The 26,064-nt window shown below is 38.5% G+C and overlaps 1 protein-coding gene across 1 annotated transcript in view; it reads right to left on the bottom strand.

The window, feature by feature from the left end:
* Positions 1-3,406: 3,406 nt before the first annotated feature.
* LOC6575197 (cGMP-specific 3',5'-cyclic phosphodiesterase) overlaps positions 3,407-26,064 on the bottom strand; it is a 71,990-nt gene continuing 49,332 nt past the window's right edge. The window contains exons 4-14 of the mRNA XM_032728524.2: positions 11,416-11,680; positions 10,028-10,273; positions 9,680-9,945; positions 7,244-7,336; positions 6,860-7,150; positions 6,557-6,800; positions 6,406-6,497; positions 6,014-6,337; positions 5,013-5,166; positions 4,781-4,940; positions 3,407-4,730 (exon numbers count right to left, since the gene is read on the bottom strand). Of these exons, the coding sequence (XP_032584415.1) occupies positions 4,112-4,730; positions 4,781-4,940; positions 5,013-5,166; positions 6,014-6,337; positions 6,406-6,497; positions 6,557-6,800; positions 6,860-7,150; positions 7,244-7,336; positions 9,680-9,945; positions 10,028-10,273; positions 11,416-11,680 (2,754 nt within the window). The 3' untranslated portion in view covers positions 3,407-4,111. The remainder of the gene's footprint in view (positions 4,731-4,780; positions 4,941-5,012; positions 5,167-6,013; positions 6,338-6,405; positions 6,498-6,556; positions 6,801-6,859; positions 7,151-7,243; positions 7,337-9,679; positions 9,946-10,027; positions 10,274-11,415; positions 11,681-26,064) is intronic.

The following is a 26,064-nucleotide window of genomic DNA, read 5'->3' as shown; positions in this document are numbered from 1 at the left end:
ATGAAAGAAATATAGAACATTTTTAAATTTATTTATATTTATTTAATTTTTTATTTCTCTCCAATTTGTAAATAATGAACAAAAAGTACATTGAAAAAAAAAAATAAAAATAAATAAAAATAAATAAATAGCAAATAATTTTAAAGAATTTGCAAAATTTTGCCAAAAATTAAGTCGGAAAATTTTAGACGAAATTGGCTCGAATGATTCATCGAGAAGACAGCGTCAATATGGGAAACTTTGTATTTCGCTTAGACTGCATCGTATTAATCCTTTGGGTGCTTTGCGATGCTGAGATTAGGCCTGTATTTCTCCACTGATTTGCCCGCTAGCTCCATCGATTATATGCATCGCATTATATGCACTTATTATACCCTATAAATGGAATTCGCCTGAATATACAAGAAAGTTTTTTGAATTTTCAATGATGTGATTTATTTTTGATTCAATTGCATTGACTTACATAGTTACACAAATAAATAGAATTTTAATAACTTGTATTAACTGATAATATTGATAAGAACATCAAATGAACGATTTTGTGCGGGTGTTTCGATCGCAATAAAAATCGAGTGATTTTCCCATGTAATTCTTTAATATCAACTCAAAGCTCGTATATTTACATGAAATGGGAAAATTAGTCAAAAATAATTTGAATCGGTTTGTGCTATAAAAATTGTGTTTATTTTTCTGATATTAATTAGAAAACTTTGAAGTGCCTGAAAGCCAATTGGGGGATAGTCAATCATCTAACGTCGAACTATATAGCTATAGATTCTTATATTTGTCTAGGTAAAGTTTTGAAATACACTCATAAGCAAACGAACTTCGTTTATAAAGTTGTCTGGATTTTGATTCTCAGTGGCGCGATAGAATAGCTAGAAAAATAGTATAAATAATATATATATTATATATATATTATAATGATGGTGCCTACAATGTACAATCAAGCATTAGCTATTATTTATATATATATGTGTATATATATTTGGGTACATTCGTAGGAATAGTCTATTGTATATACAGAGGTGGTCAAAAGTAATTACACACCGAGCTTTTTTCTGCATGCTCAGCTTTAAAAGCTTGTTGTTGTTGTTCGCTGTTTTTGAAAAAAAGCTTTTGTGTCATAAAGCTTATTCTGTGTAGAAGCGATCGGCAAAAAGAAATTGCTAAAATAACGGTACAGGTTCGTAGATATAGCAAAAAGAACAGTTACCTAGAGGTTGTCAAAAGTATTTACACACATTTTTTTGCGTCATAAGTATTTACACAAAATTTAAACATTTTTTAATGGCATTAATTAATGTTATTTATTTTTAATTTTTGTTGAACATAATAAAGGGTTTATTTATTTAATTTAGTATTTTGTCATTCCCCCTTTTTCGTCAATTACAGCCTGAAGCCTGGCTGGAATTGATGTTACCAATGATCGGGCGAAGTCAACTGTGAGCTCCGACCATATTCCGGTAACTTCCTGAATGGTATCATCCCGTTTCCGGTCCTTTTTGAATAGCCGTTTGGATTTTATTAAAGCCCAAACATTTTCAATAATGTTAAGGTCCGGACTTTGCGCAGGCCAGGGCAGGATTGCTTGATCTAAGTCCGCCAAAAACTTGGTGGGTATTGAGCCTTTGTGGCATGGAGCATTGTCTTGCTGCAATACCCATTCGATTGTTGGAAATAGTTTGTTCGCCGAAGTAAAAGCATTGTCATTTAATATGTGCAAATATCGTGATTGGGTCAGAGTGCCCTCTATTGGCACAAAATCTCCAAAACCATAGTACGACATGCAACCCCAAAACATTACTGTGCCACCTCCAAACCTGCTAAGAGGCTGCACTGCAGTTTTTTTATTTTGTCGACTTAAATGCATAAAAGTCTTTCGAAATGAGCCTTGAAACTGAAATGCAACCTCATCTGTCCACAAAATGTTGTACCAAAACTCCAAAGGCTTTTCAATGTACTCTAAAGCAAAAGCAAGACGTTTTGCTTTGTTTGCTTCCGAGATATCAATGATTTTTCGGACGACATAGGTGTTTATGTCAACATCCTTTAACCTTCTACGAATAGTAGCATCACTGACATGTTTACCAATTATCTGTTGTGATGCTGCAGACACTTTAACTGGGCTTATCTCGGGGTTTTCTACGAATGTGCTGACAAGTCTTCTGCATTCCCCTGGTGTTCAATGCTGGCTTTCGCCCACTTCGGTGTAAATTATTCAAATTTCCAAGTGTATCCCTTTTGTTAACCAAGTTATACACCGTTTTTCTAGATATTTTGAATATCTTTACCAACTCCGATGCCCCAACACCACTCTTAAACTTGGTTACGATCTCGGATCTTGTTTCGACTGATAGTTCCTTTGTTTTTACCATTTTACAGCACATCTACAATTTCAACTACAAATTGAATTCCGATCTTAGTCAAAGACCGCACATGATCAACGCAAATCAAAGACTAAAGGCAAATTTACATTGTGTAAATACTTATGACGCAAAAAAAATGTGTGTAAATACTTTTGACAACCTCTAGGTAACTGTTCTTTTTGCTATATCTACGAACCTGTACCGTTATTTTAGCAATTTCTTTTTGCCGATCGCTTCTACACTGAATAAGCTTTATGACACAAAAGCTTTTTTTCAAAAACAGCGAACAACAACAACAACAACAAGCTTTTAAAGCTGAGCATGCAGAAAAAAGCTCGGTGTGTAATTACTTTTGACCACCTCTGTATATAGTTACTTAAACACATTTTATACACACACGTAAGATTTTGTAACTTCGTTCAACATTCAGAGAGTTTGAGATATTTGTTGATCCTTATTTGTATTTAGGTGCTAATTGTATTCACTAGATATTTGCTTATTTGCCATTTAGATTTGAGTTGAATTCTAAAATTGACAAATTTGATTTATACTTTGTAATTCTTGTCTAAAATTAAACATTCGATTCATATTTCATCTATTAATAATTTCAAATATTTAAAAAAATTAATTTTCGTGCATAATATACGAAGATTTTGGTTTACTTTTCAAGTGTATTTTGTTAAATATATAATTATATATATATTAATATTTTATATAGTTAGATAGTTTAGCTAGTCTAGAAATATCATAAAATATTGCTATAGTTTGTATTTTTCACAAATTCTGGTTTTTTGTCTCAACAGCTGCTTAAATATAGTTAAATATATTATTAGTACATGTTGTATTTTGGATTTGGTATGCCATCTAGAGTTTAAGAGTACGAGTACAACACGTGTATATATTTATCACATGCGGACTAGTTGTAATAGTTATCTTTTTTTTTTTTTTTTTTTTGCACGTTAACCCCGATAAAACTAGATAGTTTAGTCATGCATAGCCTCGTCGAATTTCTTGCTTAAACATATGTATGTGTATGCTCTATATATATTTATTTATCTGGTATTTTATACGTTTGACTAGCACGTTTCGATTACGCATGAGAACTACTTAACACATTTGTATCGATTATCTATATAGTACATACATATATTTGACTTTGTGTGGTGTACAAACATCTAAGAGCTTAGAGTTACGGTTTGTTCAGATTCAAAGCTAAGAAACAGAGACAGAGAGATAGTAGAAGAGCGGAAGAGGAGAGAGAGAGAGATAAAGAGAGAGTATACCAAAAGGCTTATTGCGCATGCGCTTTGGCCTTTAGGACCTTAAATAGATCACATGATTTGACATTCACTTAGGTATAATATTGCAATTCTTTGCTGTATGGGTATGTGTGGTTGTGGGTGTCGGTGTGGGTGTCGGTGTGGGTGTGGGTATATTGGTCTCTACTTATAGGCATATACACGTAGAGTAAACTAAAGTTGTTCTCATTCAACTTGCACTACACATTAATTAGTTAGTTACTATCGTTAGTTAGTTAGTTAATTGGTTAGTTAGTTAGTTAGTTAAGACAATGTCGTTCGAGATTATAATTGTAGGATTGATGGCTGGCATTTTGTTGCTATGCACACTGTCCAGCCAAACTGTTCAGCCAATTAGATTTCGGTCAGCCCCCCTCCGCTTTTGTCAGTCTCACTGCCAGCCGCATTGGAGGGGGTCACCAAACTCTAATTAGACGGCTTTCGTCATAATAATGCGCACAGCTTGGAGCGTTTCTTGCTCTTGTCGACGGTGCCAGCGGACGATGTGGACGAGGAGGCGGACATGCGGCCAACGCTACCGGAATGTGGCTGGGATGGGCTGGTCGGACTCTTGTCGTCCATGTCCTCGCTGACATGTGACTCGAGCAGTTTGAGCGATGTCTTTGGCTTCGAGCCGTCCATGCTGTTGTAGAGCGTCTTCGATAGCTTCGACCGCACCACCTTGCCCAAGGCGCCTGTCTTCTTAATGCTCAGCCGTGAGCTGCTGCGCTGATGCTCCGGTGTGTGGGTGTCCTCCCCACCGCCGGCGCTGCCACCATGCTGATTGCAGTTGAGCGTTGTCACTGTGAACTCAATGTCCTTGATCTCCTCATCGGCACAGCCGGCAAACTCTTCAACCGGTTTGTCGATCGTGTCGTGATCGATCCAGGTGAGCCCCATCTCCACTTTCTCCGCCAAGTCCTGCCAGTTGCGTCTGTTCTCCAGCGTGCCTTCGTACAGCGGCGTTATCCAGGGGAATGTGTCGCACAGCACTCGGTAGAGCGGCAGACAAATGACATCTATGAAGCCCACCTGCATTTTGGGCAGCTCATCCTTGCGCTCCCTGCAATTCCCAATTCAAGTCTTGCTTTCAATTGATTTCCATTTACTCACCTGTCCATCATGGCCACGGGCTGAGTATTCAGCTGCAGCTTCTCCAGATCGCCTTGATCGAAGAACTCATCTGCCACTAGCTTGGCGACGCGATGCTGCACTTCCCACGGCTTTGCTATGGCGCTCACGTCGCAGGCCGTCATCATCATACCGCACAGCACTTGAAGGGAGAGAGAGAGAGATGTAAACAAAATATTACGTATACGCACGGCGTGCTTGCTAAAATACTTACAATCTTTCTTCTCCTCGCCCTGCCAATCGAATTCGCCATTTTCGACCAGCTCGAGAAACGCGTTGCGCTTCTTAAAATACATTGCCAAATCGGTGGAGAGTATTGCGCTTTCGACAGTCTTCATGACGGAGCGATAGTCTTCGGGCGACAGAGCCTGAGGCAAGTTGGGCGAAACAAATTGATATATTAAATATTTAATCACCTTGATTTTAATTCTTTTTTTTTTTTTTTTTTTTGCGAAATAAATTAAGAGATTTCCAATTATTTATGAATACGATATTGTATATATGTGTATATTTATATATGCAGTTTAAACGTTTGTATATTAGATATTACTTAACAAAAACTAGGTTAAGATGAGATTATTATTGGAATACCTTTAGATATATAAAGGTTTAATATTTCACAGAAATAAAACTGAAGGTATTTAGATGTACAATGGAAAATATTTAAATTAGTCTCAAAAATCTAGGCTTTCATTGAACGAAGCTAAATGAATTCTAATTTCACTATGAACTAAAATCAGAGAGCTACAGGGTCTAAATATCACAGATAAAGTTCAAGGGAATATTTTATATATTTTCAGTCAAAGATTCAGTAGATCATAATGATGTCTGTGTCTTGGTTGAGTTCAATATTCCTAGTGTGAGTCTCAGCAGATTTTATGATACTTATATTATTATTATTATATTGTATATATATAATATAAAATTAATATATATTTTCGCCATTGACTACATATTTTTAGGAACAGCAACTTTGAAGTTTTTTTATTTTTTTATTTTATAAATATTTCAGCTGTTATCCTTAACTCTATAGCGCATAACTTTGAAGTGCCGCGCATAACTGAAATTCGTATAACTGCCTAAAGAGCATTGCAAATTTAATCACTTAATATACCACAGCATACTTTTGAGGGTCCAGCAAGTGGAATTCGATTGACATGCATATGTATATACGTATATATGCATATATCAAATGTTAAGCTTTATGATTATCACCTGGAATATGTTGTTGCCCTCGGAATTGAGTATCATAACACATTGATCGAAATGATGATGCTCCATGGTGCTGGTGGTGTAGAGTATAGCCAGTGGGGACTCAGTTTTGGTTTGGAATGCATTGTTGGTGCCGCGATGATCCAGATCGTGGCACAAGCAGGCCACCAGCAGGCCCAGTATCTCTAGGTCGGTCATAAAACGCTCCATTTTGCCCGTCTTCAGCATGGCGAACATTGTCTGAGCAACATTTAGAGCGTGTCGCCAATTGTGGTACTTCACTGGGCGATAGTTCTTGCGAACGCTCAGCACCCAGCGGCAGAGCACCTGAAAGGGAATTAAATGGAATGTATGTGGGATCCTATGCTAGGGCACTTTGACGCCTTCGGACTTACATCGTAAGGTATGTGGAACTGTGAGACCAGATTGCATTGCATAAACATGCGCAGCACCGCACGGCAGGTGTCGTCATCGACCAGGTCAAAGTCTAGGCGGGATTCATGATCATGGAGCATTCAGAAGGCTGAGAGCATGCCATACACTTACCCGTAAAGGTGAAGCTGTACAAATTGTAGGCTTCGGCCTCGGCAATGACGTCCTGGGCGAGTTTCTCTGTCTGATCCTGGCTGGCCGTCGCATGATAGCTGAGGCACTCCAATGCCACCTTCTGCTTGGCCATCAGCTTGCAGGCGTTCTCGTACATCTGCGTGTTGTGTATGCCCAGGCCGCAGAATATGGCGAATGCCTCGAATATGGATGCATCCGATTCGGTAAAGGGCAAACCGCTTGCCTGCAGCAGAGGAGCGACGTCAGACAGCTGCCAATGGGCACCTCAGACTGGCCACTCACCTTGTTTATCAATTGGGCGACGCCAATGACCGTCTTCTGGGCATTCACAATGGGCATGCAGAGTATGGCTTGTGTGCTGTCGATCTCGCTCTCGGCGCGTATCTGATTGTGCTCCCTCACCCAATCCTGAACGTCGCAGATGTTCACCGTCTGCCCGGTGGTGGCCACGAATTGGGCAATCTGCGCCAGCGTCGAGTGGCTCAGATCGTTGATGGAGGGCCGGGAGACATTCGCCGCATGATTTTCCCCGCCCAGCTCGAACAGCACGGTGAAGCGATTGCGCATATTTTGCTGCAAGCATAATTGAATGATGAACATGCATGGATGCATGCATATGAAATGGGGCAAAAAACGGGAAAAAATGAGACAAATCATCCAGCTCACCTTTTCCTCAAAGCTGTCGCCACTCATAATGGCACGCGGGGTGCGCTGCTGCTGGAGCTGATGAGGCTTCTCGATTATCTTCTCCAAATGGCTCTGCGAAAAGAGGCATGCAAGGCACTTGGACATTAAATGGCTGCCACTAATGGCCCCCCCTGCAGCTGCTGTGCTGATAAATTGCCCCAGCAGACGCAGACGCGGGCCGGGAATGAGAGTAAGGCAGGCACTCAGCATATTTGCCTGACGCACAGCGCTGCACAACGCTCAGCGCCTATGCTGCACATGACTTGGCATATTTTCAACATTTCAGGACCCTCCCATTTCATATATATATTGATACATATATATGTATATTTATATTGGTTTTACCGGTCTCTAGTTAATTGGCCATTGGTTGGGTAATCCCATTTAAACGCAATGAATACATAATCAAAAGCAATCAGAATTTAATTTAGCAGTAGAAAAAACATTTACCGCCAATGAATGTGCATTTCACATACTCTTAAATGCAATTAATTAAAAACTATATTATCATAATTAATACGCTTGACCCAGTTCAATTTAATTGGTTACATGGCTCTGCCGAGTTCCGATGGAATGGCGCTCATAAATAACAATTGCCGCGGCAAACGTCAAAGCTTCACCTCGGGCCTCAATGGGCCTTTAATGCATCACAATGGCATATATAAGACAATACATATACATATATGTATATATATATGCAAATATTTCGGAGCTATTTTTAAATGCATTCAATTTGTTGAGGTATGCTGAATTTCCGGTAATCTACTTGGCAGCTGGGCAAATATTTGTATATTTCTTATTTTTAAAGATGTTCATAATGAAGTTTCAGTTCAGAATTACGTTTCATTCACATTAATCAAATTCACTATGAATGTGAACTTGAAGTAGAATTAGCAGCAAAACATTTTTAGAATTTTCTTCCAACACATAAACATTGCTCGAGTTAAATCAATTGAAGTTACAAAGCCAATATGAAATCTGTTTTTTTTTTCTAAGACATTGCGATGGAAACTTTTATGTAAATACGTCAAATATAAAAGCCAAATTGATTACCTAAAAAAACACACACGTACTCAGAGATATACACAAAAGAAAAAACAAGTAAGAGTGCTCTAGTCGAGACTGCTCGACTAGGAGATACCCTGAACCCTCTAAGTTGATTTTCTAATCATAACGCACGCATAGGCCCGCGCTCTGCTAACTGCGCAGTAAGCAGCGACTGCGCTTGGGCTGCGTTGCAGTGTGGGTAATATTATGAAAATATTATTTGTTGAATAATTTCTTTTGAAGACATACAATCTTAATGAAACTTTCAGAGCGTAATCATATGGTAAAAATGTGTGTACATTCCCAAGCACAAGTCTCTAGTACTTGAAATGCGTTGGCGAAGGGGGTGTGGTGTTCAAAATCTGTAAATTAGAAAATCATCGTATCGTTCAACTATATATAAACAGTAAATCTGAAGTCTCTAGTTCTAAAAGTGTTCAAATTAGGCTGAAAAAACCCAAATCAATTTTTCGATTATTCTCGATAAAAAAGTTGTCATACGAGTTATCCAAAAAATATGATAAACTTGTACTGCGTATGGTACTCACGAGTATGCATGCCAAATTTCAGCTCTCTAGCCCTTATAACTTCTGAGAACGGCGGATGGACGGAAAGGGCTATATCGACTCAGCTCGTCGTATTGATCAATAATATATATGTATACTTTATGGGGTCTGCGATGATTACTTCTGCCCGTTACATACTTTTTCACAAAACCATTATACCCTGAATTCCCATTTTTAAGAACTGTAAAAAACATTTACTGTTCATTTGAACAATTGTTTTGAGCTGCCTCAAGACCTCGGCCCACAGACTGACGGAAAGACGGACAGAGATATTGCCCTGAATTGGGGGCCGCACAAAAAACAAAAAAATGTCTTTTGGGGCATTACATAATGAGTGTAGAAAGGGCAATGCGAGTCGTTGCTTGGTAGCTCAATGGGAATTGCCCTGGCTTGACTTAATTTACCTTTGCAATTTTTGTTGTTACGATGCTCGAATGAAAGAAATATCGGAATAAAACAGAAACAAAATTGGAATATAAATTGTACATTTTAATTTCCTTGGGGTGCGCTCACATACGCACACACTAACACACACACACACAACTCAGAGTTGTCAAACGGACAGAGACAGAGAGACAGGAAAAATGTCCGCGCTGGCGTTTAAACCATTTTAATTTTAATGAAACTGACAGCGACATCGCCGCAATTGCCGCAACTGCCACGCCCCGAATGAGTCGGGCGGACAGCGAAAACATTTTCATTTCATTCATATGGCAAATGCCAAGTCGTTGCTGAAATAGCCAGCAACAGGATAACAGTCGACGACTTCATTACCTCCATTGCGCGTGGCATCTGAACTCACCTCCTCGCAGCAATCGAGATCCACCAGAAAGACGGAGCAGCGCTCGCATTTGAGCAGCTCCCTGGCCTCCGTCATGATTTTGGTGACAAGGCACTCGAGATTGTTCTGCTCCTCGAAGATGCTGCGTGCCAGATTCAAGAGGATTTGATTGCGCCGGTACTCCTGAACGGACATCTCGAACAACTGGGCATTCTGTATGCCAATGCCGCAGAATGTCAAATATCTGCGAAAGATTTCCACATCGTGTTCGTCGAACTCCATGCAGCCTGAGAGTTAACATTGAGCAAAGGCGAACAAGTGAGCTAATTTGGCGATTGCGATTGCGAGTGCGATGGCGACCTGGCTTACCATTGGTTTTATTGATGATTTGTGCCACGCCTATGATGTCGCCCTCATAGTTGCAAATGGGCATGCAGAGTATGGCGTTGGTTGTGTAGCCGGTCTTCAAATCGATTTCGCAATTGAAGCGAGCATCCTTGTAGGCCTCCTTGATGTTAATCATCTGCTTTGTCTGGGCCACCATGCCAGCGATGCCGATGCCAAACGGTATGATGATCTCCTCGGCTCGCGCCCGCGTCACTGCATCCTTGAGTGCTGTAAAAGAAATTAGATTAAAGAAGACGGTCGACGTGGGCAGCAGGGGCTGGAGCGGCAGGAGCAGGGCCGCATAAATCATTAAAAAACCATGCCAGCGCGCACACACACATCTACATAAATATTTAATTTATAGGCAAAATATTCAGTCTGCCATGCAAAAGATACATTAGCTTCAACAAAAATCCAGGCCAAAGGCGCTAAAAGTCAAATTGTGAGTCGCTGCTCGTGACTCCCAGTTGAATTTGCATTTGCCGATTCATGTGTGTATATATATGTGTGTGTGTGTGTGTGTGTGCCAAAAAGTAAACCTTAATGCTGCTCTAGCTCTAATCTTTTGCCATGTGAATTATGTAGCGGAAGAGGTGACTTTAAGGCACAAAAACCCACACATAGCATTTCATAGCAAATAATGCTTTTCCCTCTCTCTCTCTCTCTCCCTCCCTCTCTTTCTCGCTCTCTGTTTGCCTGAACACGTTTTAGCCAGCATCTATTTTTCATTTGATGGAACCTTTTGGCTTTTACGGTCTGCCCTGCCAAAAAAAAAAAGAAACTTTTAATGCCCGTTTCCGCTTAGGCTTAATTTGCTAATGCGTTTCCCGCTCCCTGCCCAGCCTCGTCGCCTTCAGCCGCTAATGAGCGTCAATTTGTGTGGGTTAACGAGTCGAACAAATTCGGTGGCATTTGCTCAATGCTCACTCTCAATCCGGCCCCAAGTCCAGCTAATAACTATTGACCAACTACACTACCATTGGGTTGAAATTGACTCAAAACAAGTTTGGTCAAATTAAAGGCTTCTTCACTCTGTGCTGCAAGTTCCCTGCTAGCTGTTGCACAACTTTTGTGTTGCGGCAGTCTTTGTTGGGATTTGCATTATGCCTGCCTTCAAATGGACTATCAAAAAGCAGCTCAATTATGTAGAGTCGAGTTGAAAAACTGTGCATTCAATTCAGAGTCTGATTGTTGTTTCGAATCTCTTTGTTGTGTTGGCCTAATCAAACTGGTCTATAGCCCTGGCCAGAGCTGTGGCCCAGTTTGCATTTGCAGTTTTCCTTTTAGCATGCGCTTTGTCGTTGCTTGGCAACATTTTGGACAATGGATCTGGATATTGGAATTTCGCAAATTGGCATTTGGGAGCTCACCTGTCGTTTGTGTGACGTCAAAGAGCTTGGCCACCAGGTACCTGTTGTTTGGCGTGCCCTTGGCCAGAAAGAGAGATCCACGATCCGCATGGGTTAGCAGGCCCACGTTCACCAATATCTTATGGCACAGCACATCAATGTCCAGCTCGTTGGCCACGTCACGTATCAGCTCCATGAAGAGTTCGCCCTCATCCAATTCCATCAAATGGCGTCGACTCTCGGGCAGTGCATGCACCGATGAATTGGATAACTTGCGCGGCGACTTCTGCAATGCAGGCACACAGAAAAAGAGAGCGAGAGAAAGGTAAGAATAGAGATATATACATATACATATATATATATTTAGAGAGAGAGAGGGGGCCAGGCCAGACACATGCTCTGCAAATGTTAATGAAAGGCTTAAATTGTGTACAACACAATCCACAAGGAGGAGCTAAAATAATTGAATTCTGTGGCCGTGGGCGGCATTTAATTAACTCTTGTAATTGCGCCGCAAGCCGAAGCTTTGATATTAATAGAATGATAAGCGGGCATTATTCGAGAGGTCTTTAAGTTGTATGCGTGTAGCACATGTATTATGTATGTGCATATGAATTGTGTATGTGTGTGGCATGCATGCGAGTATGCATACATTGTGCTCCATGCTGGAGCCGAATTGAATTCCTTGCGCGCTTATAGCACCATGCGACCTGTCACCTGGCCTGCGTTCAATTCCAAATAAAACTAAGCCCGCCCGGTCAAAGGTAACCATTAGCAGTTGGCTATAAGAGGTCGGCTTCGCCAAACTGGTAATTGAATATAAAATGCCCTTGGGCTGCGTGCGAGGGGCCAATTACGAGGGCAACCTCGACCTGGGAACCTTGCGTGCTGTGCGCCTATCCACGACAAATACAGCTTAGCCTTTATCTCCAAACCTCCAACAACCAAACCCCCCCAAATAACATTTCTAACTGTGTGTTGTGGCACAATTTTGCCAAATTAAGGCAATTTGTTATTGTTCTTTATTTTGTTCAGTTGCTCAGTTGTTTTTGTTGTTATTGCTGAGTGTTCGTGCTGCACAAAAAAAGTATATCGATAATAATATGTTTAAAAATAAAATGTTTAATGACTTGGAAGCTTTTATGTCAATCCTTACGATTGACAGCAACATTATGATGTATCCTTTAATTGCGTATAATTGAGACGATATATTAATCATTGTAAATAAAGCTGAGAAAGGAATTTTATAAAAGTTGTAGACAGAGAGAGAGAGAGAGACACAGAGAGATAGAGGGAGATAGAGAGAGAGATAGAGGGAGTGATAGAGAGAGGGTAAGTGAGGGAGGTATATAGTGAGAGACTGATGAGATACAAAAAGATAGATAGAAAGAGAGTGAGAGCGCGATAGAGAGTGAGTTACACAGAAAACTCTCTCTAGAGAGAGATCTATTTATAGAGATGTACACAAGAAACACAGAGAGACAAAGAAAGAGAAAACGGGACAGAGAGAGAGGGAAGAGAGTGAATGAGGGAGAAATAGAGACAAAGAGAAAGATAGAACTACAGAAGAAACACAGCAAGATTTAGAAACATAGAAAGAGAGAGAGGCGCAGTTAAAATAAAGAAAGATAGATAGATATGTAGATAAAGTTAGAATGAAAAAGACATAGAGAGAATAAAAAAAGGAACTGCTAGAAAAAAAAATGAAGTTTATATCAAAAGCCTATGGCAATTAAATCATTTGCGCAATTCAAATTGACCAAAAATTTAATATTTTTGTTTATATTTAGTCACCCATACGCTTATGGTATATGTATATACATATATGTATATATGTTCATGCCCATTTATATCTACTCACACAATTTGTCGTTTAATTTCTATGGTATTCATACATGAATTCGAATTGTGTTAATAGTCCATAAATTATTAACCGCAATAAAACTATTGATTTAATATCAAAAAACAAATGTAATTCATCAATAAGTTAGTTTGGTTGATTTTTCGAATTATAGCAATTAAAGTATCCAACTGCGCAGGGGAGAAATAAACCTGAAACAAGACCTCAAGGTAAGCAAAAGTTTAAGTGCTTTTATTAACTGAAGGAGAGCAAGGTGGAAGCAAGCCAGGTCTGTCATTGTCTTTATATTTGCTCTGCTCCAGGGACCCCCTTATACAATCAAACCGAAACGAGTGGCTCTCAACTTTTGCTGACAGCCACCAACGGAGAAATTCAGACAACAATTTCTTTCTCTTGGCTGAACAATAAGAACGAGATGCAAGTGAAGCTAAATGCAGCCCGAACTAAATACACAGCGAAGTGAATGGCAACAAAATATGACTTTTAATCGGATTTAGTTCGTATTTCGCCACGTTTGCAAATTAAAAGCGATTTTCGTTTCGCTCACAGAATCCGTTGCTGGCCCTGATGCTAGTTGAAGCAGTCAATGAGGCCGCAGAACGACAGCTGTCGAGCGTCCGGCCGTTGACTGCATTATTCAACATGCACTTTAACAAATTGACAATGCGACGCAACACCTGCGACCAGGTGGCACAGAGATTTTTGAGCTGTTGCTATTGTTGAGCAACCTAGCCAACCCCACAACATCGACCCCCTCCACCACCCACGCGAACAGCGCATAAGTTGGCAATCATTTTTGAAAATGTTGCGTCGTAAAGCACACGCCAGTTAAGCACGACGATTGCTGTATTTTTCTTTTGCTTCCATTTGGTCCTGTGCCAACAGAGCTTTTTAAACACACACTTACACACGCACAGATACAGACAGATGCATTGCACACACTCACATACAGCAGCACATATGTATGTTGGCATAAACCTTGAGCGTTACTCGCATTTAGTTAGTTTTCGTAAGTGCAAGGTAAGTGGTTGCCTCTGTGTGTGGGTGTATGTGTGAAAAAGCACATGAGTGTGCCTAGATATCTCTGTGGGTGTGTGTGTGCGCGCACATCTAAGACTAAACAAGTTAAAGCCAACCACACCATATCAAACCACATCCATTAATTCCCATTGTTAACTTATTAACTTTACCGATTCATGTGCATATATTTTAGATATATACCACGCGCATATCGAGTTTTACTTTAAATATCGATCAATTGCCCCGTTATTTTGTTATCGATTAAAAACATTATCGAAAACCAGTAATCTCTATATATATAAAAGAGAGTTGTGTAAAAGTTTACCGAGACTTATAACTTGATATGTGCTGGACCAATTTTCATGGTTCTTGATTTGTTGGATTTGTCTCCGCCACGAGTAGGACAGTAGATCTTAAAAATACTGAAAAGATTTGACGAATACTTGAAAAACGCGTTTTTTTCCCTTAGGCTTGATAACAGTGACAGTCGAGCACTCTCGACATTCTTTTAATTTTAATACATATTTATATATTGAATGATTGGCATTTATTGAGCATTTATTATTATAAAAAATAAGCATTTATTGAGCTAGCAAATTTAATATTTTAAAATATATATTTAATATTATATAATAGAATATAATAAAATAAATGAATTATTTAATTTCAGTCATTTAGCTGTTTGCTCTTTCTCAATTTTGAAATACGTCACATTATTTGCAAGCGATCGTTTAAAGATAAAAATCATACGCCTAGAACTGTGCTTTGAATTTGTAAGAATTCTAGCAGCTAGTTTCAGAGCTAGCAGCTAGGTGTGACATGTTATATGCATATTTAGGCCAAATCTATTCAAAATGTTTTGTACTGCTTTCAATTAAAACTGTTCAAATAATAACATGACGCAGATAGCTTAAAATACGTAAAAACTGTCCAAATAAAATGAGGTTAGCTGTGTTTAATTCAATGCTAACTAAAATTAAGCTCAAATTCACAAGTGACAATTGATATAAATTGGGCTTTTGCGGCCACAGATTGACATTCGAACCAGTTACTTGGCATCGAGATGAGAATCCAAACGGTTATCCTCGGCTGTGCCTTCTTGGCCATTTGCCTGATTCGAGGCAGCGATGCGGATTGCTTAACTCCCGGCGACTGCACTGCCGTAGAGTGCGCAGAAGCCGCAAATGCAGCGGATCCTAGTTGTGAAAACACGGCGACTCCTGCAGCGACACCCGCTCCGGGAGGAGCGACACCCGCTCCGGGAGCAGCGACACCCGCTCCGGGAGCAGCGACACCCGCTCCTGGAGGTGCAGGAGCAGCAACTGTGCCCAGTTCCGGCTCTGAGACGACTACTAGTGCAGCGCAGGCACAAGTGGTTCGACTGAGAGCTCGCTTGCGCCGCATGAGGTTGAATCAAAGGAGGGCCCAACGCAGAAGGAGGAATCGCCAAAGGCGCCTGCGCGCCCAAAGGAGAAGGGCTCAAATGATGCGTAGGAGAAGGAATCGGAACAGACTGTTTGCACGTCTGGGGGCCAGACGACCATTCAGAAACCTGGGTTAAGCCCATTGAACCATTAACATGCTGTTCATTTTTTTAAATAATGAATTCAATAAACTTGTTTTATAAAGGGCATAAACAAAATATGAAAACTGTTTATTATTTCACAAAGAGAACAGGGGGCAGCAGTGAAGGGCCATCCACACAGCACAGCTGACCGGACTGGTAATTAACATACCTCCAGCGGGCTGTTAATATTATTAAAATAATTTGTTTGACATTTTTTTAGGTTCACCTAAATTTGACTCTCGTTTTGTCAATAAGAATTCAATTAAATAACAAGTAAGAAAGCTCTAGTCGAGACTACTCGACTACGAGATCCCCTGAACCCTTGGAGTAATAGCTATTTCAATAATTTTTCGCGTCTTTCAGCTTACACAAGAAACACGCACACACAGGCATACATACACACACATACATACACACATACACACACACACACACACACACATACACAAGCAATTACATACATATACACACACAGGCATAAACACGCATGGGCGGCAGTGAGCGCTTACTATCGGAACTTAATTGCTTAATAACTTTTTTGTGGACGTACGATCTTCATGAAACTTTCAGATTATGATTATGACATGGATATGCATGTAGTTGCCAAAGCACAAGTCTCTAGTATTTGAAATACGCTTTTTACAAAAGTGAGGGTGAGGGGGTGAATTTAAGGGTGGGGGGTAAATTTTAACAAAAACCGAAATTGTATAAATTGCATATAGGCATACATTAAAAATTTGGAGACTCTAGCAATAAAGGTGTAGAAGATATAATGTTATAACTGGTTTTCGATAAGGTTTTTTATCGATAAAAAAAGATCGGGATGAGTTATCGATTTTTAATGATAAACTTGATATGCGCGCTGTAATTACGAACATTTAAAAAAAAAATTTGAAGTCTCTAGCTCTTATATCTTCTGAAATCGACGCGTTCATACATACGGACAGACGGACAGACGGACAGACGGACAGACGGACAGACGGACGGACGGACAGACGGACAGACGGACAGACGGACAGACAGACGGACAGGGCCAAATCAACTCAGCTCGTCGCCCTGATCAAGAATATATATACTTTGTGGGGTCTGCCACGCCTCCTTCTGCCTGTTACATACATTTCAACAAAACCATTATACCCTGATTTCCCATTGAAAATGGGTTCAGGGTATAAAAATAAAGTAAAATAAATATTACCAGACAGCTAGTTCAGATAGTAAGATATATTTCTAAAGAATTAAGACATTGCTTGGTTCAATATGTAGTATAGTTTATTGCGATGTAATGTAGTTTATTGTGATCACTTAGTCAACCATAAATTATTATTTATACAGTATTATTTTATTTTATATCTTATTATTATTGACACTGCGCTAATTGCATTTATTCGTTATAACGAGCGGAACGAAACATTTTGGTAACGTTTCAGTCGTCTATTAATTGTTTATTTTTTGGCTAACTTAAACTGTTTGATTCTTTTATTGGCGCACTAAATGATATAAATATACATTTTTAAATGCAAATATAAAAATAATATTTTATTTCATATTGATGTGGAATTTCGCTTGAAATTTTTTATGAAATATATAAATATGTGTGTATGAACACTTTAACTCCAAATGTTTTTGCATAACTCTAGATCATTTTCTTGTGATTGGCTACAATTTTTCGTCGATTTACTGTTGCACCTTAACTTGTGCTGCAAGCAATAAAAATATAATATTGCATTCTGTGAGTTTTATATCGCCCAGCTTTCCATTAATCAATTACTTTTTGAAATAATCATCTCTATATTCGTACTTTATTAAAAGCAGCATCCGATATGCTGCATAAACTCTTAGGAAATTGGATTCAATGAACATTGAATGAAGATCAAATGCAGACTGAATATATGGATAGAAAATATAATATATCAATATATTACGAACATATTTAAAAGTGAATATGAGTATGAATATAATAAAATGAAACACAATGTACGTCAATGCTCTTTTAACAGTTAAGTTCTGGCTGCGAAGAAAAAAACCCAAAATAAACATTGCTGAAAAGCGAATTATTTGTAGAATAATATGCAGACATACAAAAATACTAAGCGTAACACAGTTGGATGTTCCTTTTCTATGGGCGTACGGAACTAGTAAATATTGTTCATTAAGACAGCTGTTCATATATTTATTCATAAATATATACCGTAAGCGTTTAGTAAGCCGGCAAAATGATGCTCTTAGCCACCTATCAGACCTAAGATGATAAAACTATTAATTCTAAATTAATCAGAGTGACCCGTATTAAATCATGTTTGATTGTTGATCTCGACATCGAAAAGATGGAACCCATTAATCAATAATTATTGCGGAATATGCGTAATGAGGCTATTGTAATACGAATTCTACTTCGTATATGCGATTAAGGAACACATTGATAAAGCTTTTTATATTTGTTTGACTGTTTGATTGTTTTCACAGTTAAATACGAGAATTAATTAAAAAATCGAAAAAAACTTGTGGAATATTTTAGAATACTTTGCATTTGTTGTCACAGATGATAAATGCTTCAATTCATGCAAAGCAAATACGAATGTACGAATTCGCAAGCTCCAAATTGGTATAAATTGGACTCAATCGGCCACAGATTGGCATTCAAAACGAACTCCCCGATATCGAGATGAGAATCCAAACTGTTATCTTCGGCTGTGCCTTCTTGGCCATTTACCTGATTCGAGGCAGCGATGCGCAATGCGCAACTCCCGGCGCCTGCACTCCCGAAGAGTGCGCAGAAGCCGCAAATGCAGCGGATCCTAGTTGTGCCGACCCGCCGACTCCTGCTCCTGCACCTGAAGAACCGACACCCGCACCTACGCCAGCTGACCCGGACGCGGGCGCGGCCACTCCAGCCGCACCCTCAGACGCCACTTGTGCCGTTCAGCTACGCCGTCTAAGAAAACGTGTTCGGACTCTACGTAAAAACAATACTATCCTGCGCCAAAACAACCTTAGGCTCAGGAACAGACGGTGTGTCAGGGTGCGTGTCAAGAAAAATGCTGTTATCAGGGGACCTGTCAAAAAGGCTGTTGTCATTCAAAGGAGGCCCCTGCTCGGCTAAACACAGCCATATCAATACCCAATTCAACTAATTTCAATAAATATTTTCCGTGCATACCCAACTAATTTGTGTATTTACTTATTAGAGTTTTTATTCTCGAATCAAGTTCTTCAAAACCGTATCATAGATCCTTATCAATAATATAATTAATGCATTAACTTTTTAAAAATTTCATTGATGCAGCTTATTATCTTTTGAAGTAGGAGTCTAGTTATTGTGTCTGTGAGTCAGCATATACATACATATGTATGTACATATAACAACGCTTCGTCTTCTTCGGCTTCTACAAGATATCCTATGCAAGCAAGTTTTAGTGCGCTGCCTGTCCATCCTCACGAAACAGTCGGATCTCTTCCAGTCCATCTGCCGACCGATTTGTTTAGCATGAATTCAATTCTGTTGGTGACGAACTGCTCCGCTTAAGATTTCTTCAGTGCTTGACTATTGCCTTGCAGATGGTTGTTTTGCCGAAGAAATATTTTTATTGAGTCTGCACAATGCCATTTTTGATGTCCGCGCCTGTAGTTGTTGTTTGAATGCACCCATTTTGTTGCTATTAAGGCTACAGACTTCAAATTTGATCGATCGGTCCTATACCATAAGCTCTTCAGTTAAATGAGTGAAAATAAATGAAGCATAAAACGGATCCAAAAATATGGCAAAGTTAAATTGCATTAGGCGAAACATTCAACTTTTTGAAAGCATAAACATTGTGCGTGCTCATTTCGGCGAAACTGTATATATATATATATATATATATATATATATATATATAACCTGCATTGTGCAATGTACTTCAGATTGCTTAAAGTGTTAGATACCAAAAAATTATTTTATTTTATTTTTTTTTAATTTTAATTTTTTTTTTTTTTAATTTGGTTTATTAAGTGTAGAAACGGTACAATCAGATATAGTACTTTAACAACACATATACATATTGAAATGGGAGGAGGAGCGACTCTGACAAGTGAAGAAATCGCTAAAATCCTTGCATACAAGGATGTGGGTTGGTCAAACCGAAGGATTGCATCCAAATTGAATCGCTCGCCAACTGCAGTAAATAATGTTGTGAATTTGAAAGAAAATTACAACTAAAATTGGAAAAATTGCAATAATCAAAAGGTGTCACCACGTGGAAAATCCGCTATTATACGCGCAGGACTCAAAAAAAAAAAAAAAATTCTACTGCTGCCAAGATTCTTAAGGAATTAGACCTTCCTATAACAAAACGCCGTGTCCAGCAAATTTTTGCAACTAGCAACCGACTAAAATGGTTGAAAATGAAGTCAAAGCCGGCTTTATCTAACGGCCACATGGCGGCCAGGCTACATTTTGCGAAGCAACACATGTCCTGGTCGGAAAACTGGAAAAAGTGGTTTTCTCAGATGAGAAAAAGTTTAACTTAGATGGCCCTGATGGTTTTAATTATAACTGGCATGACATTCGACAGCCTGAGTGATACTCCACAAAGCGAAACTTTGGTGGCGGATCATTAATGGTATGGGCTGCATTTAGCTACCACAACCGAACCCCAATATGCGAAGTATCCGGACGTTTGAACTCTCAAGGTTATATAAATTTATTGAAAAATGTTCTTGTACACTTTTTGGATGAAGAACCGTCGATGGATTCAATTTTCCAACAGAATAATGCGGCCATACATGTTTCACGGTCTAGTCGAGATGCAAATCACCATAATGCCATGGCCTGCTCGATCTACGGATTTAAATCCTATGGAAAACATGTGGGGAAACCTTGCCAGATGGGTTTATGCTGGAGGAAGAAAATTTCAATCGGTGGAAGAGCTTAGAAAAGCGGTTTCTCAGGAATGGGCTCAAATACCAGAAGCCGAGTTTAAAAAAACTATTGATTCAATGCCAGATCGGATTTTTGAAGTTATTCACAAATCTGGGGGATGGACACATTATTAATTAATATTTACGGGTTTTAATCAAGTTTGTTTTCGATTTTGTGATATGAAAAATCAAAGTGCCTTTAATTGAATTTCGCGCTTTATTTTTGAAAATTTTCGTTTTTCCTAGATTATAAGTTTCTTGTTTACAAAATATATCAAAAAATTGTTGTGTGTAACATATAACGAATAGAAATATGCGATTTAAAAAATATATATATACCAACATGAATAATACTCAAAAAAATCTAGAAAAGCATGGTGCCTTCATTTGAATTTCGGGGAGTGTATATACATAAAATTAGAGCCAAACCTCACTCAGTTTGTGAGGACTGAGAAAAAAAAAGAAAAAAAAAAATATAATAATAATAATATTTAGTGTATACCCATTGTTTTGGCAAAGCCCCGCTGTTTAAGGTCAAAATATATTATGGATAAATATATATAAAATCATATAGCTTTAAGCTCGATCATCATGTAGCATAGTTTCAGGCATACAAGACTTTTTTTTATGTATACCCATCAGTCAGTTCTAAAGTTCTTTTATGAATGGATTGCTTTATTAATATAATAGTGGAACGCCAACTAAAAACAAACAAGAACATTACTTTGGTAGTTAAAAACGTATTTCTCTATATACCCTAACATTTTTTCTGTCCTCTATTCGCCAAGTCCAACTACAACAAAAGTTATTAAACTATAAATTTATCAAGGTAATACTCAATGTTTACGTTGTTTGCTATGCTTATATAAGTGATTCGAATAGCAGCTCTGGGAAGATTCCGTGGTATCTTTTAGTCAGGAGCTGCCGACTAGAGTGTTTTTAGTTGTTCTTCCCTCGAATACAGGGTGGCTCAGTTTTTAATCGATAGAATATATAAGATATCTACTCTCAGTTATTAAGGTTTGCCATATATACTTATATTTCTTGGATTTCCAATTCAAAATGTCGGCGATTAGAATGCGTAAACATACCAAATTCAAAGTATGTAAAATATATTCACGGACAAATGGAGAAACGATAAGACAGTAATTAGTAAAATACTACGCAATTAATAAAACATAAAGTATAATCTATTATGATTATGGTATCTAAAAGAAACATAAATACAATTTTAAAGTAAATAAGCAAAATTACGAGTTCAAACAGAGCTCCAAATGTTCTTGTGGCTCTTGATTATAATAGCATCTAAATTGCGAGTTTATTGTTTGAGAATAGTTAAGTTGTCACAGCTGGAGTCTAATATATTCAATAGAATACCCAATAACAAACGCAAATGCAAATATAAATTCGCAAACTCGAAAACGGTATAAATTGGGCTGCAGCTGTCACAGTTTATCATTCAAAGCCAACTTCGCAGTATCGAGATGAGAATCCAAACTGTTATCTTAGGCTGTGTCTTCTTGGCCATTTGCCTGATTCGAGGCAGCGATGCGCAATGCGCAACTCCTGGCGCCTGCACTGAAGCAGAGTGCGCAGATGCCGCAAATGCAGCGGATCCTAGTTGCGCTGCGACAGAGGAAGAAACGACAGCAGCAGCAGCAGCAGGCACTGATGATGCAACCACGGCAGCCGCTGCCGCGGACGCTACGACTGCTGCTACCTCTACTACAGGCACTGGGAATCGTCGCCTAAGGCGCTTACGCAAACAGCTAAGAAGAGAAAGAAGGAAGAACAGGATATTGAGGCAAAGGTACACTCAATTACAAGGTCAACTGAGGGTAGTGCGTGCCCGCGGGTGCAGACGGGGAAACGGAAATCGCGGAAATGGAAATGGAAGGCAGATACGGGTCCCAGTTAGGCTTGTCGCTACTAGAGGCGTCAGAAGACTCAGAGGCTAGACACAACTTGACCAATATCCAAACGAACTTATTCTAATAAATATTTCTATTGCATGCCCAAAATATCTGTGTCTTTACTTGAACGAGCCACATCTCAAACACTCCAAGCAATCTGATGGAATTTACAAATTTCAAATTCCAACTGAAGAATAAATCTTTTGCGGAAAATCAAATGCGGGATAAGTGAATGGTCTCTGCTAGTCTGTTACTTATATTTGAGCACCAGTTAATGGAATTTTTTAGAATTTAGCTATGGCTCTTTTTTTTAACATTATATATTATATGAAGCGGAAAAAAAACTACATATTTGAAAATGGTTGCATCTGTTTGTTCAGCTGACAAATGGTTCGATGAAACCAGTCACACAGCCCTGGAAGCCACTAGCCATGACTTAAAACTCGTCCGATAACGTTGTATTATTTGCCAACTGCGCGGATAATCAATGACCCAACCTAGAAGCTAGAGGATCTTAATCTTATGTGTCAATATACTCATTAATCTAAATGGAGGAAACCACAAGCAAGTCATTCACAGCTGGCTTGGTCAGCTTTGTTATCTACCCAATATGTTTTACTATGTCTAACTGCAAGAGAAATGATCATAGGCCATAGCCGCATAGGAAACCAGTAAAAACCCTGTGCCCTGCGAAGCGCTGATACTTTTAATCATTCTAAGCTTCTTTGAAACATACATACATAACAAACACATATACATACACATATTTACACACCTATATATACGAATAGATACAGATACAAGCTTACGGGCAAATTACAATCGGGATGGTTTTGATCTATTAATATACATATGTATATATGTGCATATATATACTGAATGTATTCTGTTAATAATTATGTGTACATTCTTAGGATCTATAGCAATAATTTATTGCCGACAAGCTGTGACTGGAGAAACTGGGCTTCAGAGCATGATGAGGATTTGCATACGAGTGCAAAAGCTCAAGTAGTTAGTATTTGAAATAAATTCTTTGCACGTTCTTAGTAAATCTAAAATATTCAGCTCTTAAAAAACAAGATTAAATGAACTTTTATCGACATTAAGAAAATGGGATGAGCTAATATAGAAAATGTGACATTGAATATTTCAATTTTTTTTGTTTTCTTTTTTAAAATTTTTTTTTTATTTTTTCTTAACGAGAGGAGACTGACAGATGCATACATATACATATATATTTCTTAAGGGGTCAGTCACGTCTACTTCTAGCTGTTACGTACATCTTAGCTAAGCGTTAGATATTACATAAAATATCTTGTTCAAAGTTGCGCCTAGAGATATGCTAAAAAAAATTCTATTACTGGTACAGAACGAGTATGAGTTTCTTAGCGATCAACTTTGCAGACAGATCTCTACAAAATACAAAGAGTGCCATAAAACCGCTAGGGCTCTTGAGTGACATATGTAAACATCATTATAAAATAAGGAGGCTGGAGAGTCCAGTCAGACAGTTGAACAGATTTAGTTCAGTTTATATTCGGACTAGAGAGAGTTTAGACCTATTATTCCAAATTATGTAAAATATATTATTTCATTGAACATAAAGTTGTTATATATTCACAAGAACCCAACACAGCGTCCCCCAATCACTAGTACTCTAGTATGGGAGCGCTTAACTGGCGCCCGAGCAGGGACCCATAACATAATACAATAAATAATAACATAATTTCTAGCAAGTGTTGGTGCACTAGATAATTCTATAACATAAAAGAAATCGTGGCTAAATGGTGATATTTGCCATACCTAGGTTCAAATCCGTGCCGAGACGAGTCTTAAAACGAAAATACAAGAAATTTGCAGGCATAATAGTGGTACGAGATTGATTCTCGTATCGAGGTTCAAATCCTTGCCGTAAGACAAATGTCATAAAAAATAAACGTCACAATTTCCACCTGTGTTGAATGATGGGTTTCCGTATAAATTAAAAGAAACCTAGTGGTCAAAGTTAAGTTTAAAGCACTAACTATATAACAAAATTAAAAGGCGGTTGTCTGGAAATCTCTAATCAACAAGCAAAGCATAAATATGCAAAAATAAAAACATGAATTGCAGAGACCTTCTATTCGATCGTGGAATAACCCTTACCCTAGTAGGTCTTAGAACCAAAGAGGAATACTTTGGGCTTCCCTTTCGGAAGAGAATAAGTCTGGCATCAATATATAAAAGAAGAAAGTAAAATAAATAAATAAATGAAACGAAAGTAAGAGAGAGACGAGATGATTGTGGAACCACCCTCACCTAAGTAGGTCTTACACCAAAAAGGATCCTGAGGGCTTCCCAAGCCATATAAAATAATAAAAACTGTTTGCCGGTTCGGTAACAAAAGATAATACAACTAGTAATTGGTAATTCAGTAATTCTATAACAGACAACGCAATAACACACGTGGTAATACACACACGTAATTCAATACAATTAGTAATTCAATGAAATAATATATTTTACATAATTTGGAACAATAGGTCTAAACTCTCTCTAGTCCGAATATAAATTGAACTAAATCTGTTCAACTGGTTAGGTTCTCCCCTTGAATGTCTGACTGGACTCTCCAGCCTCCTTAGATTGTCGAAAGTCTTAACTTATATATATCTGTCGTCATACCAATTATATTAATCTATTATTAATTACCGCTTTTAATTGTCTCCAGTGCAATTTATTTTATTATTTTCTTCTCCCTCGGAAAGGCGTAAAGACTGATGTCTTAAATAATATTACATATGTATCTATTAATTAGTGATTCCCTTTTCTTCAAGGTCGCGTAAGTTTCTCGATCAATTACAGTTAGCCTGTAATCAACAATAATTCCATAAATTGCTCCTATAAATTCAGTTAAATTTCAATTTGTTGTCGAAGTATTTTCGCAATAAAGATTATTTACAGCTAGACCTACATGATTTTTTCGACCAAAATTAATAACTAAAATAACCAAGACAAATTTTTTCATGAAGTGACCTTAATTTCTCAACTGTATTATTGCGTTAAAAGTAATTATGCTTATTAGGCTTATTATGGAAACCAAATAAGTAAAAAGCAAAGGCTGGCAAACTACTCAAGAATAGTTACATTTGTTGGCACAGCTGGCGAATGTTTCGATTAAGTAAATGCAAACAGGAATTCCAAAACTCAAAAACGGTATAAATTGGGCTGCAGCAGCCACAGCTTTACAGTCGAACATCGATATGAGAATCCAAACAGCTATCTTCGGCTGTGCCTTCTTGGCAATTTGCCTGATTCGAGGTAGCGATGCGGCATGCACTATTGCAGGCGCCTGCACTGATAGTGAGTGCGAAGAGTCCGAAAATGTAGCGGAACCCAGTTGCATAGCCAAAACCACAACGACTACAACGACAACA

Source organism: Drosophila mojavensis, unplaced genomic scaffold (assembly GCF_018153725.1).
Source record: "Drosophila mojavensis isolate 15081-1352.22 unplaced genomic scaffold, ASM1815372v1 contig_231, whole genome shotgun sequence".
NCBI classification, from domain to species: domain Eukaryota; kingdom Metazoa; phylum Arthropoda; class Insecta; order Diptera; family Drosophilidae; genus Drosophila; species Drosophila mojavensis.
Note: the sequence above shows the minus strand (reverse complement) of the source record. Positions and strands in the feature narration are given on the sequence as shown.